The sequence below is a fragment of the Pseudorasbora parva genome, chromosome 10 (assembly GCF_024679245.1).
Source record: "Pseudorasbora parva isolate DD20220531a chromosome 10, ASM2467924v1, whole genome shotgun sequence".
Lineage (NCBI taxonomy): Eukaryota > Metazoa > Chordata > Actinopteri > Cypriniformes > Gobionidae > Pseudorasbora > Pseudorasbora parva.
Window position 1 is genome coordinate 15,402,672 of NC_090181.1, and position 19,107 is coordinate 15,421,778.

General features: G+C 36.0%; 2 protein-coding genes across 2 annotated transcripts; both read left to right on the forward strand.

Annotated features, from left to right (window-relative positions):
• The first annotated feature begins 291 nt into the window (after positions 1–291).
• dhx32b (DEAH (Asp-Glu-Ala-His) box polypeptide 32b) lies at positions 292–12,637 on the forward strand. Its single transcript, XM_067455289.1, has 11 exons — positions 292–781; positions 1,304–1,497; positions 2,014–2,392; positions 4,184–4,414; positions 4,525–4,618; positions 6,005–6,154; positions 7,510–7,701; positions 8,658–8,798; positions 8,932–9,122; positions 9,465–9,655; positions 11,863–12,637. Exons 1-11 carry the CDS (start codon positions 533–535, stop codon positions 12,041–12,043), a joined length of 2,193 nt encoding a protein of 730 aa, XP_067311390.1. The 5' UTR covers positions 292–532; the 3' UTR covers positions 12,044–12,637.
• Positions 12,638–16,135: 3,498 nt separating this feature from the next.
• LOC137090602 (uncharacterized) lies at positions 16,136–18,628 on the forward strand. Its single transcript, XM_067454559.1, has 3 exons — positions 16,136–16,711; positions 16,858–16,916; positions 17,742–18,628. Exons 1-3 carry the CDS (start codon positions 16,265–16,267, stop codon positions 17,839–17,841), a joined length of 606 nt encoding a protein of 201 aa, XP_067310660.1. The 5' UTR covers positions 16,136–16,264; the 3' UTR covers positions 17,842–18,628.
• Positions 18,629–19,107: the final 479 nt, after the last annotated feature.

The window sequence follows — 19,107 nt, forward strand, 5'->3', positions numbered from 1 at the left end:
CGTTCAACTTTCATTTTGGAACTATTTTTCAACCATGACGGTCACTGGACGGATGTGGGAGCGTCTTTTCAACTGTCACCAAATCTTTGCTGGGATATTTTAAATGAATTTTTAAAAATGTTTTACAATTTCTACCTAATAAAATATTATATCATATTTTTTTTTTCGGTGTTTTTTTTTTTTTTTTTTTACATAAGCCTACCTTTTCAGGCACAGAAATCACAATTTTAAAATCATAATAATAATAGTAATATATTGCGATTCAGTTCAACTGGTAAACGAATCGTTCAAATCATTAAAATGATCCGACTCAAAAGAACAATTCTTTCACGAATCGGACATAGTGCGTTCGCTGAGCGGGACAACTGATGATGACACAAAGAGTCTGTATCGCCTGAGCGCGGGTCCCTAAAACTCATCTGGAAGAGGTCATCTATTTAACGCCATAAATATGTCACATAATTAATAGAGCGTGGTTCAGTCGTTTTGTTCCTTTTGATTTATTTGTGCAACTGAGGAGAGAGAGTCAGCGATGGAGATGGAGCTATCAACAGATGTGGAAAAACTATCCGAGACCAACGAAAATCAAGATATTGATTCGGATGATCTGCTGGAGTTGAATCAGTTCGACGGGCTCCCTTTTTCTTCAAGATATTACAAACTATTAAGAGAAAGAAAATGTCTGCCGGTGTGGGGAGCGAAATGCGAGTTTATGGACAGTTTGATCAACAGCCAGATTGTGATAGTTACTGGCACAGCTAAAACAGGACAAAGCACTCAGGTGAGTTTATGTGCTGTTTATCATAGAATTTGGGTGTTAGTTTCTACATTAAAATGATATTAAATAAGTAACACTTATTACAGTGTCCTTGATACATGATATGTTACAATGTTACATGTAGCCTACTTACCATAGTAATAAATTATGTGCATAACTTGCCCAACCAAACCCAATACTAGGCTACCCTAACCCTAGTACATACATGTTAATTAATATCTACTCAGTACTTACATATAATTACAAACCAAACCAAGTATTTTAATTTGTTGTTGTTGTTTTGTATTTTAAAACTCACATTTTAAAGGATTATCATAAAGGATAAATAAGTGCTGAATTTCGAATTGATTTGAAGTTATTGTAATTGAATTTAAGTTGAGAATTACATCGCTTCATCTTTTATGCAAAAGTGAACGAATGGGCCAGATACAACGCATCACTACTACATTGAAAGTACCAAAAGTATGTTATTTAGAGTTTTATTTTTGATTACAGGATGTGCTATCTGTCTTAATCTTCATTTAGATCCCTCAGTGGTGTGCCGAGTTTTGCTTGTCCGTGCAGTTTCAGAATGGCATGGTAGTGTGCACTCAGATTCACCAACAGAGCACAGTTGAACTGGCCCTCCGTGTGGCCGACGAGATGGACGTGAACATCGGCAATGAGGTTGGATACAGCATCCCACTTCAGACCTGCTGCTCCCCTGATACTGTATTGAGGTATGTATATGAGCCTGAGGCATGTTCAGAAATGTAAAGTCAGCACAAATTTTATTTGGTCAGTTGCCCTGGACATTTTCTTCCTTTCAATTCTGCTATCTGCCCCTCCCCCCGTCATTACCACCACACGTGCATCTCCTTTTCAAGGGCGCCTGTCCTTCCAAACAATATAAAACCCAACAAAAGGCTGAGGGGGCTCGGTCTGAGGGTCTCCACGGCAGCTGCCGTACTTCCATGCTGGCCATATGCTTCATCAAACATTTCAGAGCCGCCATAAGTCAATCTGGTGAACAAAGAGCCAGAACAGTGATTAGAGCAGCTGAGAGGGTCTGACTTAATGAAAATGCTGACCTTAAGGAAAACACTGACAATTCCCAGAGTAAATCATCATCTAATTGTGTCTGCTTGTCTTCACTTAGCTTGTTATTTTTAGATGCATACAAGAAGGATTTTGTATTAAATAGATGCAGATTTGCACTCTCACAAAGGCCTGCAATGACATCTGTTGATTTGCAGGTACTGCACAGATGATGTGCTGCTCCGGGAAATGATGTCAGACCCGCTCTTGGAGCAGTGTGGTGTGGTGGTCATTGATCAGGCCCAGGAACGCACCGTCAGCACAGACCTGCTCCTTGGGCTACTCAAAGACGTGCTCCTAGCAAGGCCAGAGCTCAGACTGGTCATCCTCACCACCCCTCACTCTGCTGAGAAACTGCTACGTCACTATGGAAGCGTTCCTCAGATGCGGCTGGAAGGGCCACAGCCGTGCGAGGTGGTGTATGGTAGCGGGAGAGGAGGTGTGAAGGATTACCTCTGCTCTGCTCTCAGACTGGCTCTGGAGATACATCAGAATCAAAACCATGGAGATATTGTGACATTTCTGGCAACTGAGCAAGTAAGAGACATTTAAACTTTAAAGGGTTAGTTCACCCAAAAATGTAAATTGTCATAATAATGACTCACCCTAATGTCGTTCCACACCCGTAAGACCTCCGTTCATCTTCAGAACACAGTTTAATTATATTTAGTCCGAAAACTTTCTGTTCCTCCAGTGAAAGTGTAAGCCCACTATACTGTCCATGTCTAGAAAGGGAATAAAAACATCATCAAAGTAGTCCATATATGTGACATCAGTTGGTTTGTCAGAATCTCTTGAAGCATCGAAAATACATTTTGGTCCAAAAATAACAAAAACTATGACTTTATTCAGCATTGTCTTCTCTTCTGCGTTTGTTTTCAAATCGCAAAAAGATTTGAACGGTTATGAATCAGCGGATTGATCCATGATTCAGATTGCGTGTCAAAACTGCTTAAATCACGTGACTTTGGTAATCAGAATTTTGAATCAATATGAATCAATAATTCAATAATATTGAATCAATAATTTAAAATTTGTTTAAAATACATTTTAAAATATATAAATTAAATAAAAACAAAAAAGATAACTCATTTAATAATAATGTTTTATATGTTTATTTTATATTTATTATCATCATATTTATTAATACCATTTATTTTTTTGATAATTTTAAAATTAATGATAATGTCTTGTGTTGTGTTTAGTTTTAGGGTGTGTTCCCACTTGGCAGGTTTGGTTACATTAAACATATAAGCATCAGAACGTTTGTTCGTGTGTGTGTGTGTGTGTGTGTGTGTGTGTGTGTGTGTGTGTGTGTGTGTGTGTGTGTGTGTGTGTGTGTGTGTGTGTGTGTGTGTGTGATGGAGGGATTCCTGCTGCTGTTTTAACTCCTTTACATAATTTATGAGCTCTTCACAAGCTCCATCATGTAGCCACATATGTACGCACATATACCGCACACATTTATACCAGCACAAAGATTTGTTTTGGATGTTCAACAAGTTCCGGCTTTGTATCTTTAGATTCAGTTTTTAAAACGATTGAAAATGCTAAGTGAACCTAGCCTGACAAGCCAGACCCACATTAAGATGTTGGGTCTGGGAACTTACCATTGACAGGGCGAGAATAATCAATCCAAAGGAGGGGCGGGATAAATGGTTGTCTTTCAAACTCCCTCTGCACACAATTGGATAGCGCTACAACCAACCAGAGCAATGTGAAGCGGAGCTAGTTGACAGATTAAACTTCCGCAATATGCGGTCGGCAAAACTCCGAACACATCTTCCCGTCTTAAGAATGACTTCAGTCCCGTTCTTTGTTCTTTTCTGGGAGAAAAACTTAACTCCAAGTCTTCCAGAGTCGTGGCCAAAGTCGATTCGAAAGACTGCCGATCACCAGCTTCTTTGATTACAAGTACCACGCGAAACCTCCACAGCTCTGCCGTCATTATGTTAAGCCCGCCCACCGACTCTATACACAATGTGATTGGCCCAACCAGTTTTATACAGCTCAGAAGTCTCTTGAGAGTTGCTAGACACTCGCGGCAGATTAGATTTACTGCCGAAGTCCAGACCAAAAGAACTACTGAACTACAAGTGTGAACACACCCTTATAGTCTATACAAAAAATTTGATAGTGTATATTTTTATATATATATTTTATCTCAACCTCTGTGAGCCTAGGCAACTGGCAGATCATTAATGTAATGGATCCTTAGTTGTGCCACGTAAATGTCACCATGCCTTCCTTAGGGGAATCTAGCATAGAATTGAAAAAGGTCCCATTTCCATGGTAATGGAAACTTTTCTTTCTTGTTTCATTTTCAAGGAGATTGAATGTGCTCATGCCATTTTGCGGAGAGAGGGTGTCAATCTTGCATTGTCTCATGGCGAGCTGGTGCCCGTGTCTCTGTGCCCTGCGCAAGGAGACAGTCTCTCAGTGCTCTCTGAGGAGAGCAAGAGCAGGAGAGTCTTCCTCACCTGCAGCCCCAGTGAAGAATTATTCTGGGCCGTTCAGAGCATTCGCTTTGTGATTGATGCTGGAGTGCAAAAAAGATATGTATGTATAGTGATTGTTTTTACAGAATTTACAGCCTGTTCATTGTTAAGAGCTATTTTATATATACATTTTCATCGTGGGCTTGAAACAGTGATGTTTCTTTGTGACAGGTGTACAATCCTAGAATCAGAGCCAACTCCATTGTTATTCGTCCAATCAGCAAGAGCCATGCTGAGAGCCGCAAACAACTTGCAGGTCCAACAGGTGAGTGCTTTTTGTTTATATATATATATACACTAATTTTAAAATAACTAAATACCTCATACACTAGCGTTCAAAAGTTTAGGGTAGTTAATTTATTTAATTTTTTTAAATAACTTTTATTTTTTTATCAGACACATTCAATTGATCTACTGTAAATTGATCAGTGAAGACATTTATAATATTATTCAAAATGTCTGAATCAATTAAATGTTGTTCTATTGAACTTTCATTTCATCAATGAAAAAAATGTATCACAAAAATATTTAAAACATCTTTGACACTATTATGATGGTCCCCTTTAGATATTATGTTGACTATGCATTGCACCTACATTGTCTACTAACTCTCAGGAAAGTATTAGTTGAGTATAATTAGACTTTTAAGGGGTAGGATTAGGGTTAGTAGAATAAGGGGTTAAGGTTTAGTTGAATAAGTTGAAATACTTGCAGAGTTACTTATAGTCAGTAGAATGTCTGCTTTAGGGTTAGGGTAGACAGTCTACTAAACTCTAATAAGAGTAAGTTGATATGTAGCTGCAAAGTTACTTAATGTCACCAGAAGGGAAGCATCAAAATAAAGCGTTACCAGAACATTGAAGATGTTTTTGAAGTCATGCTGAGTTCTCGTTGCTGCTGTATGTGATTAAAGCTGTTGGGAGACTATTTGTTCAGGTGACTATACAAAACAAAATGCACACAAACGTGACCCTGCTCTTGATATGTAATCATGGATGAACGTGTTTGGGTTTAATGAGAGAGAGAAAAACCAGGGTAGATTAGAACCCAGAACCTCTGATACAAATGACTGTTGCTGATCAACCTATTTATTCACTAATGTAAATATTTTCGAGACTAACAATATATTGTATTAAAATCGATGTACAGATAAAACTATCACATTAAGCATGAGTTCTATATTTAATGTACTGCTGAAATTGATTTCTGGACATTTTACTGACTTATTTTTTGCGCATTTATTAGTGTACATTTCTGATATAACCAGCTATCTTCTCTACCACACACACACACAAACACAGACTGCATCCAAAATTGCATACTATGCCAGTAGGTACCACATTTGAATATGAACGAACTTCTGTTAAAAAAGTACATTCTATATAGTGTAATATGAATGTAATCCGGACATACTACATCCGCCATGTTGGCATTATCATTTGACCTAACAGTATCAGTTACATCCCTTCACCACCATTCATAAATCGTCTCCTGTGGCCTCATAGGATCGTTTGTCGAATACTAGGAATTCGGACATTCTACTCTGTTGGCGTATTGTTTTTTGCATACCATATAGTAGAGAAGGTAGTGTTTACTTAAAATAAGAGTGTTTCTGGCATGTATTGAATCATGTGATGTTTCATGTGTGCAGGCAAGTGTTTCTGTTTGTATCAAGAGGACACGTCACTTCCTGTTGAGAGCGTCCCTCACATTCTTGAGTCTGACATCACTTCCACTGTGCTCTTCCTAAAGCGCATGGAAATTGCTGGCCTGAGCCACTGCGACTTCATTGACAGACCAGGTGAGATCCTTATGCAAATCTCTTACTTCCAAATCAGAAGAGCCCACTCTAGGCTCGGCCCTCAGTGTAAATATAAGGGATTTTTCTCACCACTATTGAAATATTGTGTGACCTATGTAGTTATACTAACAGTGAATGCATATTTTCCACATATTGAAGATAAATGCATTCAATAATTCAGAGACTAACACTAGGATCCCTCACACGAATGAATGTAAGCAGTCCATCAGAACACAAAAAAAGCTCTCTTCACTCTCCGCTGTTTACAGCAGCCAAGCAAAGCTGGGATCAGCCAGGTTCTCTTGGCTCACAGTAAGGGTGCAGATGGGCCTGTTCTACTCACTGCTAGTATTAAGAGGTGGTGAGCCGTGCTTTAGCTGAGCCGACAGCACTCTGACTGCGTTCATTGTTCCAGTGATAACCTGCTTCCATAACACGAACCAATCAGATGAGCAGCATCATTAGTGGAGCTACGACTAGAGCATTTCTGTGGAAACAACATGGTGTGATGAACTAGATGAACTTGCTTATCTCATGATGCAATTGAGGAAATATGTGGGGTGCTTTTGTTATTATGCCTCAAATTAGTGAGAGTTTATTGTCTGTTTAATATCTGCTCTGTCGGACTAACAAGCGTTTCTATTTGGAAAATACACTGTAGCTAATCTTTTGAATTATTCCCACAATAATACTTGCTCAAGTGGGTTTTACAATCAGCCATAGACCTTATTCAGAGCAGCGCCGTGAGGGATAGACTTGCCGTGTTTGCAATGGGATCCGCTGTCAAAAGCTGTATAAAGCTCCTAGATTGCTTATTTTGCACAGGTCATGTTGTGAATAAGGTCTATAGTTTTTAATTTAAAAGTACAACCCATAATTTTCCTATTTTGTTCTTATTTAATTAAAATGAACTAGTCAGCTACTTTTAAAACAATCACTGATTTATTGTTATGTGTTACTTTACTTAGGTCAGTTCAGTGTTAATGTAGTGTTATTTATCTACAATTATGGTATTTATTAATATTTTAAATGTTTTAACTATTTTTATATTTTCTAATTTAATTTTTCTTTTTAATTTTCTAGTTTTAGTCATTTTATTATGTGCTTTTGTCATTAATGTAGTGTTATTTATCTACAATTATGGTATTTATTAATATTTTAAATGTTTTAACTATTTTTATATTTTCTAATTTAATTTTTCTTTTTAATTTTCTAGTTTTAGTCATTTTATTATGTGCTTTTGTCATTTTTTATATTCCTATTTAGCATGATATTATTTTTATAATTATAGAACTTGTGAAAACTGTGATTAATAGTTTGAAATATATAAAATATTTGAATTTCCTCTTCCATAGATCCAGAAGGCCTCATGCAAGCTTTAGAGGAACTTGACTATCTCGCTGCTTTGGATGATGACGGAAATCTCTCTGAGATTGGAATTATCATGTCAGAGTTTCCTCTCGAGCCACAGATGGCTAAGACTTTGCTTGCGTCTTGCGAATTTGACTGTGTGAGCGAAGTGCTGACCATCGCTGCCATGCTAACAGGTAATCCTGTCTCAGGACAATCCACTCAACAGGTGTACCACCATGTGTCTGCACTTCCAATATGTCTTTGCTAAGTGTTTGTACCTTTTTCATTCAGTAACTCCTCCACTATTATTATTATTGTGTGTATTATTCTGAATACTAACTAAAAAAATACAATGCTTTAGCAAATATTAATGTTGTTATATTTTATTTTTAATTATTAAAGCTACACTGTGTGATATTTTCCCCCATCTAGCAGTGTAAAGGTATATGACCATCCAGTGAATATTAGTTTCTGTTCCTCTGAATTATGATTTCGTTTTAACTCCTACGGTGGCCAATTTAGTCCAAGATTAACATGGCAGTCCTCCTATTCACATTCGACACGTTGCCATTGAGTTTTAAAAATTTATGGAATGTCCCTCTTTGGCTAATGCACTTTCAAGATGGAGGGTCAACATGGCGGCCAGCATTCGAACCCCTCACCCGTATGTGTTTTCAATGGTATATTATAAACTTACCAGAATACTTTATTACTTGAAAGAAGTAAATTTACATTAATGAGCACATATATTTTTGAAAGAACTAAGTGTTTTTAGCTAAGAATAAACTAAAATAGTTACACAGTGTAGCTTTAAAAATGTATAATAAAAAAAAATACATTTACGATTTATTATAAATCTTTTAATTGCGCTGTGTAATACTAATGGTCCCTAAACTCTCATCCAATTCCCAACTGAGTTCAGATGAAGTAACCTGTGCTCTGGACCATTTGTTTCACATGAAGGTCTATTATAAAGAGACCTCTCTCTCTCTCTCTCTCTCTTCTCTCTCTCTCTTCTCTCTCTTCTCTCTCTCTCTCTCTCTCTCTCTCTCTCTCTCTCTCTCTCTCTCTCTCTCTCTCTCTCTCTCTCTCTTCTCTCTCTTCTCTCTCTCTCTCTCTCTCTCTCTCTCTCTCTCTCTCTCTCTCTCAGCTCCGAGCTGTTTCCTTACACCCCCAGTGGAAATGAGAGAGAAGGCCTTACTGTGTCATCAGAGGTTCCAGCATGCAGAAGGAGACCATTTCACCCTTATTAACATATTTAATGCTTACAGATATGCTAAGGAAGGGCCATGTGAGTAATTTTTTATAAAAGTCTATAACTATTATGTATATCCATTAATGGCCAATGAGGTGAATTAATCAGGACAGTTATAGACTGACCAACAAAATCTATTGATTCTAATATATAAAGTGTTGTATTTCAGACTCTAGTGTGGAACAGTGGTGTGAAGACCATTTCCTTAGCCTGGCTGCTCTTCACACAGCAGATGCGATACGCTCTGAGCTAACAGAAATCCTGAAACGGATAGAGCTGCCAGTGTCCTTACCCGACTTTGGCTCTAAAAACAACAGCTTGAACATCAAACGTGCGCTACTAGCTGGCTTCTTCATGCAGGTATGGATATAGAGAATATGTACATGATATACATAATAATATTGTACTATATGCACTTTGGAAAAGTCTAATATATTGCTGTGTTTTGTTGCTAATGGTGAAAAAGAGAGATGAATAATCTCTTTCTCAAATGCACTTAATCATCATGTATTCATGTTAATGCACAGCAGTGAAAATCTCTGCACTAATTCTCTTTCAAATTATTGTCTTTGGACAGTAACATCTGTGATTAAGGCAGATTAGTAAATGGCATATTTAAGTATCTTTAGTGCTCCTAAAACACTGCCTGAATGCTGTTCTAGTCCATTTTCCATTGTTTAATCTCTGTGTGGGGTTTTCCAGGTGGCGAGGGACATTGACGGGTCAGGGAATTACTTCATGCTAACCCATAAACACGTGGCTCAGATCCACCCACTGTCTGGCTACGGAACCGAGATGCACAAGAAAAATCTGCCAGAATGGGTTCTGTACCATGAGCACACGCTGTCAGAGAACAACTGTATCAGAACCATCTCACAGATCTCAGCACATGAGTAAGTACTGGATCATCTGCTTTGTCTAGAGAACAAGACAACAAAAAGTTTCAGAAAGTGACTTCATTATTAGTATTCATCATTTAGCTATGCTAATTCTCAAAAACCAAAGCTCCAAATGGACTAGAAAGATTCAGTGCTTTGCTGTAGTTTATCTGCTTGTGAAATAATAAATGCATCAAATCATAAAATTTGCTTCGTGCAAAAGCAGACAATTTTGTGAAAAATCTATTTAGAAGAAGGTCCACCTCTTTACTCCCAAACCTATAACCAGTATATTACTAAATTAAATTGGTACTGATTACAAAATGACATGACAAAAATGTAAGTTATTAATCCATTACCTCATTTATTTAAAGTAATATAATCTGACTTTTGGATTACTTTTGACCAAACCTGTTTATCACATTGATTTGAGTAGAAGAATCTTGTACCAGAAAATATATTCCATTCTTCTTTATCAACAACATAAAGTGCATTAAATATTACATTACATCAGGGTTTCGTGTTTAGTGAAAAGCTATTAAGTAATTAAATTAAAAGTAAATTAAAATAAATAAAACAATAAATATAGAGCACTACCAAAAAAAGATTACAAATTAAAAGAGGGTACTTTAAGTAAATATATTATATCAAAGAAATTTTAGCTGGAAAAAAAAGGGGAAAGTAAATATGAAATTACATGAATTTGTAAATTTGAATGTGTTTGAAAGACAAATTCCATCCTAAAATATTAATGCATGGTTAAATAACTCACTAAAACGGAGTGATAATTTAAATTATATTTAATGTGTGAATCAGGGGCTGATTAGATATGCAAAGTTGAGAAAATTATTTCTGTAAATTAAGTGATCAATTGCTATGTGGGTCTCAGTTTTCAGTGAAAACACCAGTGGCTGTTCTGTGTGTATAATTCCACAAACCTGGAGGACCTTCACAATTTAAAGGACAATTTAAAAGATAAAACATAAGAAGTAGTACATTATGAATATCTGACTGCCATTGTGAGAATGAAAAGTAATCAAGTAATCAAGAAAAAAGTAACTGTAGTCTAATTACGAGTTTTTGAAAACATAAAAAATGTAAATCACAAGTACTTATTTTTTTTAATCTGATTTACATAACACAGATTACATGTAATCAGTTACTTCCCAGCTCTACCTATAACTGTAAGCAGATCATACACAAATGTACTAATGAGATTGTACGAATTCATAAGAATTAGCCACTAATTAGAAAAAACATTAAATAGTTATGAAGTCATGATTTACTCACCCATGATTTATGGACCACAACAGGAATTGTTGTGTTGGAATTTTTTTTTTATGTCCCGCTCGCACTCGTCCAAATACTGGCAGTGAATAGCCGCCAGCAACAAGCTATTAAAAAAAGACACAAAAGTATCACAGAATGATTCCATGCAACACATGTCTTATATTCAAATCATAATCAAATCAAATCACTTTATTGTCAAACAACCATATACACAAGTGCTATATAGTTGAAATTCTTGGGTGCAGTTCCGTGAAACATAGTCATGACGACTAAACATATGACCATTACAGCAAACATCAGATACATCTGATGCACAGTAACATTAAACAATATACACAGTGTGAGCGCTGTTACAGTGCCTTGCGAAAGTATTCGTCCCCCTTGAATTTTGCGACACTGTAGATCTCACATACATATGTGAGATCTACAGTGGTTGTTCGGTGTTAGCATTCAGATCAGTTATGTGTATGATCCTGATGGATCAACAGTTTAGATTTAGAAGTCAACTACAACCTACAGAAGACCATAGAGTAAATATCCATCAAGACTTTAGATTTCATTTGATGTAAAAATGGCTTTATATAAATATGTACAATAAATATACATACAAAATAAATAAAAAATAAATAAATAACATACAAAAAAAAACCTAAATGGAACTAAAAGAATAAGTACTTAATTTATTTGTTTGTTTGTATTATATTTATTTATAACATCTTAATTGTCTATTCTTTCATTCAAAACATGCATTGAATTGTAAATAATCAGTCATTAATAATGTTATGTAATTTAATTTAGTCTCTTACAACTTTTATAAATTTTCTCATAAAGCTTTTAATTTGATTAGCAACTCTTTCTTTAAACCATTTCAACAATTCGTTCTTCTGTGCATTGTAATTTCATGGTTTCTTTACGCTGTTTGCTTGTGATAGGTTCATTCAGATGGCGCCACAGTACTTCTTTTATAACCTGCCACCTAGTGAGAGTAAAGACTTACTGCAGCACATTATAGATCATGGTTCAGCTGCCCCATCTAAAGGAAAAAGAAAATCCCAGACCCCCAGCAGCCCTGCTAGTGAGGAGCAGCCCATTGAGCGCTGTACCATACAATGACTGGGCATACCTTGTCACTGCACTACCATAACAACAAACAGGATGCACTGCTGGCCTGCCATATAGTAACCATGGAATTTATGAGGTACAACAAGGAATCTCAACAGATTAACCAAATTTGTTTAATGAAAGAAATGATGAAAAGAACAGATTGTTTAATCTGTTACTTAAATGGCAGAACAAAACATTTAGTATGCCCTCCCCCATTTTTATAGTGGCCGGGACAATGCTTCTATGTAATAACTGTTTGGACATTTGTCTTCTCTCTGATGAATTACTTACAATTGAAATAATCTACTGCTGTGCAGTAGTTAATGAATAAACTGTCATTGACTTTATGGTGTCTAAAATGTCTTTTATAAACTGTTGCGACTATTTAGGATTTTTACATAATAAGTGTGATTTAGGCATGTGCATCAGGATAGTACAATTAAACGTTATTTTCCTTTTTGTGTTCCCATTGGTTTTATTTACTGCAGCAAAGCTGCAATGAAACTTAACCTTAGAATAGACTGGAATTGTTTTTTTGTTTTCCCTCAATTGTATATGTATTTATTTGTAAGGCATTTGTTTAGCTAATATAATTTTTTTAAATTAATCTCCACTTCACTCTGATAATTCACACAAAATGAATTATCAATTATTCAAAATAAGAAATTAAAAAAGTGTCTAACTGATCTTGGAAGTGTTAATATTTTATCTGAATTTTTGTATTATGCTCTCATACAGTTTGAATAAAGCAGCCCCTATTTGGGTGTGAGTAAAAACATGGCATTTTATGTGTGTCCCTTTAAATGCAAATGAGCTGGTGCTCTAGGCCCCCCTTCCAGGAGCTTTACACTTTGGATACCAAATAGAAACAACAAAACAGCCGAATCTCACTCAACCAAAATGTTAGAAATAACCAGTTGTGGAGTGCAATCTTACATGTTTACCTGAGTCGGACACAGATGAGAGACTCAGGCAAAGGTTGCTCAAATATCTCCGTCCACGCGAGATTACGGAAACCGACTAAAAACGATGTAGTTTGCATGCCAGGCCAGTATGTGGCGCAGTAATTCTGCCACAGAAATACACTTAAAACGGAGAAGAAGAGTTGTGGCTAGAAGGGGTACGTCGGAGGTGAGGCAAAATCATAATAAAATAACAATAAATACATTTGCTACTTAACAGATGTGTTTTATTAACGCCTACACATAGCCCAACCCAAAAAATACCCTTAAAATAATGCAGATACTGTAATTACATGACGTGATATTGATGTGCGCCTGCCCAGTCCCCGTAGTTGTATCCGTTAACTCTTTCACCGTGATGGACGTAGTGTGATGAAATTTCAGAAAATATACGGATTCGCTGTACACACTAAAGCGGAAGATGGTCGTTTTCAGATTTACCCACTTTGGGACCCGGTTTCAGAAAAATCGGATTCATGCTTCCAAATCACCGGTGTCATGACAAATCCTGTCCCCCTGTGAAATTGTGTCTGCAAGGACCCCCAGAGCGATTCTATTGGCTGAAAGAAATTTTAATAGGTAATCTGTTCAGAGCCTGATTACAAATCTTACACAATCGCGTTTTAATTTTTGCTGTTTAAATTGTGTTAAAATAGTCTTTAATGTCTTACAAAGCATATAAGCTATAAGTGCTTATATAAGATATATACAAGCATATCTCTTATATAATCTATTTATTTTGTGCACCTGTTCTGTATATTGCTGGGGGTTTTTTTTAATTCTTTATTATTTACATTATAGGTACATTACTATGTCATGATTTTGTATTGGTACTTAGTTTATCAGTCAAAATAATTCAGAACATGTTTTTGCTCCCATTATCAATCAATTACATATTTCAAATAAATGTTTTGCGTGTGTATGTGTGCCTACTTAGTATGGTAATGAATTCATAGTTTATTTTAAACAATTGCTTGTCCAGAACCATGTATAACAACTTTTGATCAGGCATTTAAAACCGCTACCAGCGGGCACGATTTCATAAGCGGACAGGATTTGTCACGGTACAAAATGTATACGTATACAGCTAAACGCATCTCCGTGTGGACGGGCCTTTAGCTGCACCTGGATGTTTCAGAATGTTTAGTGGATACATTTGTTGTGGAGTTTCTTGAATGGCACGTACCACATCACGGTAATCTATACATTGTTGTATAATATAGGTGCTTGTGTGGGAATGTAAAAAAGTCTGTCACTGGACTACAATTCATAATAAATATATGTTTATAAATTACACAGACGGTGAACGTTTTCGGGATAAAACTAACAACGTCTCTAGTCTCTACAGTCAGGGACTATGGTAACTTAGTCATATTAGCCATACAACATTCTAAAGCTCACCCAGAAAGGATATAACTTTATGCAAACATTGACATGAACGTCAGTATGAAGTGCCATATTTACTTGTTCTGGATATGAAGTTAGAGAAGCGTTTGTATTGACACTAACAAAATTCGTTCTTCCTTTTTTTCTTTGCTTTGTCCTGTTTACAGCAAGATGATGTTTAGGTGATTGTTAAAGTACAGATTTGTTTATCATTGGTGTTTTCTCTATTCTTTTTTCGAGTTTTGCTTTGCATTCCAGATATTAAAAAATAGGGTTAGGGTTAGGGTTATTACATTTTTGTAATGTTAGCATAGGTTGACCTGAAAGAAACATTGGAAATGGAATTTAAAAAACATTGTAGCAATATAATACCACATAATATTTTTCAGAGAGTTTGTAATTGTATCTCTTCCATCAGTAATTTTCTTTTAATTACATGCACTCAAAAAAAAAAAAAAAATCTACTGGGTACATTGTTAGTCAGAGAAAACAATGACATTTTTGGGAATGCAAATATGTTTATCCTATTTGGATAAGAGTGGTATATGATATTCAGAACAGCAGGAACGCTGTTTAAAAAAAACGAGTCTGCAGCTTCATACTGTTGATATTAAAGGTGCACAATGCAACTTTCTGGCCACTGGAGGGCGCCTATTCTAAACAAAGGTGTAGTTTGATGATGCCAAGTTTGAGCGCAGCATCTTGGGACATGTGGTCTTCACCTCACAGCCGGTGGAAAATAGGACTCGGGCAGAAATCATGTTCATGGATGTGGTTATTAACGTTGCTATAGTGTAAAGCAGAGCAGGGCCAAATGTGTGGTGTTGAGCACGGCTGCTGGAGCGATTGTTATACAAACACAAGCCTCGCGAACACCAAGACTTTTATTATGACGGGACGGGACACAGTCGTCGGGCGCCCGCACTTCCGCTTTTTCCGGTCATGATTATAAGGTAAAGCAGCTCTGTTTATCATATTAGATACATTTAAGTGTGTTTAAAATTATGACGTTATTATGTGTGTTCGCTTGGCGCTGCTGTGACATGCTCACACTGCTAAAAGAAAAGCGCTTCTACCAAATAAAACCGAGGGTAACGCAGATATGACGCGATTGACAGGCGACTCCCTCAAACGCTATGCTGAAACGTCCCGGTCCTTAGTTAAAATAGCAATTTTCTCAAAATTCACAAATAGTTGGAAACATTTGGGATATTGTAAGTATTCAACTGTACAAATTATATAACACTGGCCTAGTGGTTTTGTGATATTTTACTGCAAAAATACTACATAGTGCACCTTTAATTGAACTTAAAATGTAATTTGCTTCACTGAACACTGCAGTGAAGTCATGTAATCCTCTGGAAATCATTTTAAAACATAAAGCAGATAATGGAAGAAATTTAAAATTAGACACTCCCTGTTGTAAAAGCTTTAAACTCGCCCAATATGATGTTGAAAATGAATGTGTAATATAATAAAAACAACATTGTTTAAAGGAATAGGTCTAATACCAAATGCCTCACCGTCTAAATTGTTGAAAAAAAAAAAAATTCTCTAACAATTAATGTATTGTTTCATCGCCCAGCTTTTCCAGTTCACTCACATGACAGATGGCAGAGGTGTGTACGCGACGGTTGCAGTTTGTAAACAAAGTATTTGATTGGTCTAAAGACTGTCGAGGTCATCCACAGCTCACAGACGTATGGAGTATTTGTCTTTATGCCGTTCCATGCAGATGCGTCGGAATAAAAATAATAATACTCACCAGATTTAAGATGTTTTTGCATTTCGATATTTTTCTTAGAATTTTTGTCTTCTATTTTATTTTGTTATATTGGAAAATCACCTACTCAAATAGTTTGTAGCCTTGTAGGCATTCGAGATGGGCACAGCAAAAAGCAGGATGAAAAAAGTCGCTCCTGTGTCAGTGACAGCGGAAAACAGTCCCCGGAGTGCAAGTCAGCTGTTTGGTCCCTCAAACACCAGAACTTCGGATCCGCGCGTGTCAATCAAAAGAAGAGCCCAGGGATACTGTAACAGTGACGGGCAGGAATCTGAGTTTTCAGCCGAAGGTCTAGCAGTGGAGGTGGACAGAATTCTCGATGAGTGTGACAACGCCGATATAACTCGAAGGACTTCCTATAGGATGCCAATATTCGCATCAAAGTCGTCTGGACTTTACTACTCCAAAAAACAAGACAGCAGCAACGTTTACAGTGGTAATAAACACGGAGAATCACAGTATGGTGTGTACGTGACGGGTGACGAATTTATAGACAAAAATAAAGTTAACTCCGTGAACAAACCAACCTTAAACATTCATGAAAAGGTATGGCTGCTGCTGATTTTTTACGTTTTAAACGTCAGTTGTTTCCAGTAGACCAGTGACAACTAGAATCAACTATGAATTATTTATAGAAACTATTAAAGTCATTAAGTGTGTAATCCCTATCTATTTCCTGGCTTTCTGAATAGGTCAGGCCTCCAGAGGAACATTTGAGCTGTGCCAACATAGAGAGCACGGCAACAGCTTCGTAAGTGTATTCCATCAATAATTGATCTGAAGTGACAATTGACAAACATCATTTCCACTGAAACAAATTAGCTTGTGTCCAGTGCTATGTTTGGTTGAAATGTGGTCTGTAATATTAATCAAAATGTTAATGTTTAACATAAATGTTAATGTTTTATATACATTTTGATTTAAAAAATATCATAATAATAAAAAAGATGTATATTGAAAATAAAATAAAAATAAAAATGGGTATTACCCTCGCAACTATGGTAAAAATCATTTACATAATTTGGTGTCCCCTTGGCTGGCCTTGACTGGCATAAGCTCATGGCTGGAACACAACATGAAGGTTTACATTTTTAGAGGTTAATTATAAAAGAAAGATAAATATTATTGCACCTGTATATTTAACAATACCTTTTATCATTTGTGACCCTGGACCACAAAACCAGTCATTTTTTTGGTCAATTTTTTGGTCAATAAATAAATAAATATGCTGGTTTAGGACAATATTTGGCAGAGATACAACTTCTGGAATCTGAAATATTTTTAAAATCGCCTTTAAAGTAGTCCAAATTAAGCACATTACTAATAATAATAAAACATTTTATATATTTACAGGTGGAAATTAAAAAAATATCTTCATGGAAGATATTACTTAATATCCGAATGGTTTTTTGCCATGAAAGAAAAATCGATAATTATGAACCATACAATATATTGTTGGCTATAAATATACCTGTGCAACTTGGTTTGACTGGTGGATTTGTGGTCCAGGTTAGTTTCTCCGAAAAGGAAAAGCCCCTGTATTAACTATGAAATCCTCTTTTGTATTATTTTTTAGAGGTTATAGAATTGGTGGTGGCTCATCTCTGGCCTTTCCTATCGTGTATGATGCTTCAGAAGAGGACCTCATGAAAACAATCGAGAGCGAGTTTAGTTAACAAAGATCAAATGAAAAAGAGATCTCAGATGCATAAGCCCCAAAGTCAGTCTGATTTTTTTTTTTAAATGAGCTCCTATGTATAGGTTTCTACCTGTATGGTATTCTGAATGAGCCTCGGATTTAGCAGGTTTAATGTAAAAGTATTTGAAAAACATATACTATGTGCAGAAAGCATTCACTCAGTATTATCTAATTTTTGACCGAAGTGGCTTTTTAGAGGCTTTTGCATTGAACGTCTTCAAATATATGAGAAGAATTATTGATTACTAGCCCCTACAAAGCGTTGTAAATCATTTTTATATCTATCACTGATATTATAAGGCATTAAATGTTTAATTTTAAGACATACACAATGACCTACTTACACAATGATTTATTTTCAGACTACAGCTGAGTCCTTTGCCACTGCCTTCATTCTTTAAGAGATAAAACATGTACTTTCCTTTTGACATTTTTCATAGATCATTCTGTAAAGCCGCTTGCCTGAGAGAAAACCATATGGAGTGGATCATTTAGTTCCATTTCCTGACCACATTTCCAAAATCCTCCACCCATCTAAGACAGGAATGCACTTCAGCAGTTTTTAGTGGCTCCATGGAGGACCCCAACTACCTTAAATGGCCTCTATAATGCTGAATCTAATTTATTTTGAGACACAATACAAATCTGAATTTCACAGTTGGAATTAAAGGGATAGTTCACCCAAAAATGAAAATTCTATCATCATTTACTCACCCTCAAGTCCAAACAAGTATACATTTCTTTGTTCTGCTACACACACACACACACACAGACTCGTGCACAAATATTTTTGGAAGAATGTTTGTAACCAAGTATTACACTTTATACTTTATTTAAAAGGAGGTAATCTATTATTAACTATAGCAACACCAAAAAGAGCCAAAATGGCTCCTGCATTTAATACCCATGATAAATATTATTTTCTTTTGTTTTTCTTTATTTTGTCAACAATGAAAGGTGTGTGTGTGTGTGTGTGTGTGTGTGTGTGTGTGTGTGTGTGTGTGTGTGTGTGTGTGTGTGTGTGTGTGTGTGTGTGTGTGTGTGTGTGTGTGTGTGTGTGTGTGTGTGTGTGTGTGTATACTTTCCTTTTGAATGAATGGATGGATGGAGACTGCAGGATCATGCTAAATTGTCACCTGAATTGTCACGATAGATTAAAAAAAAAAAAATAAAAAAAAAAAAATATATATATATATATATATATATATATATATATATATATATATATATATATATATATATA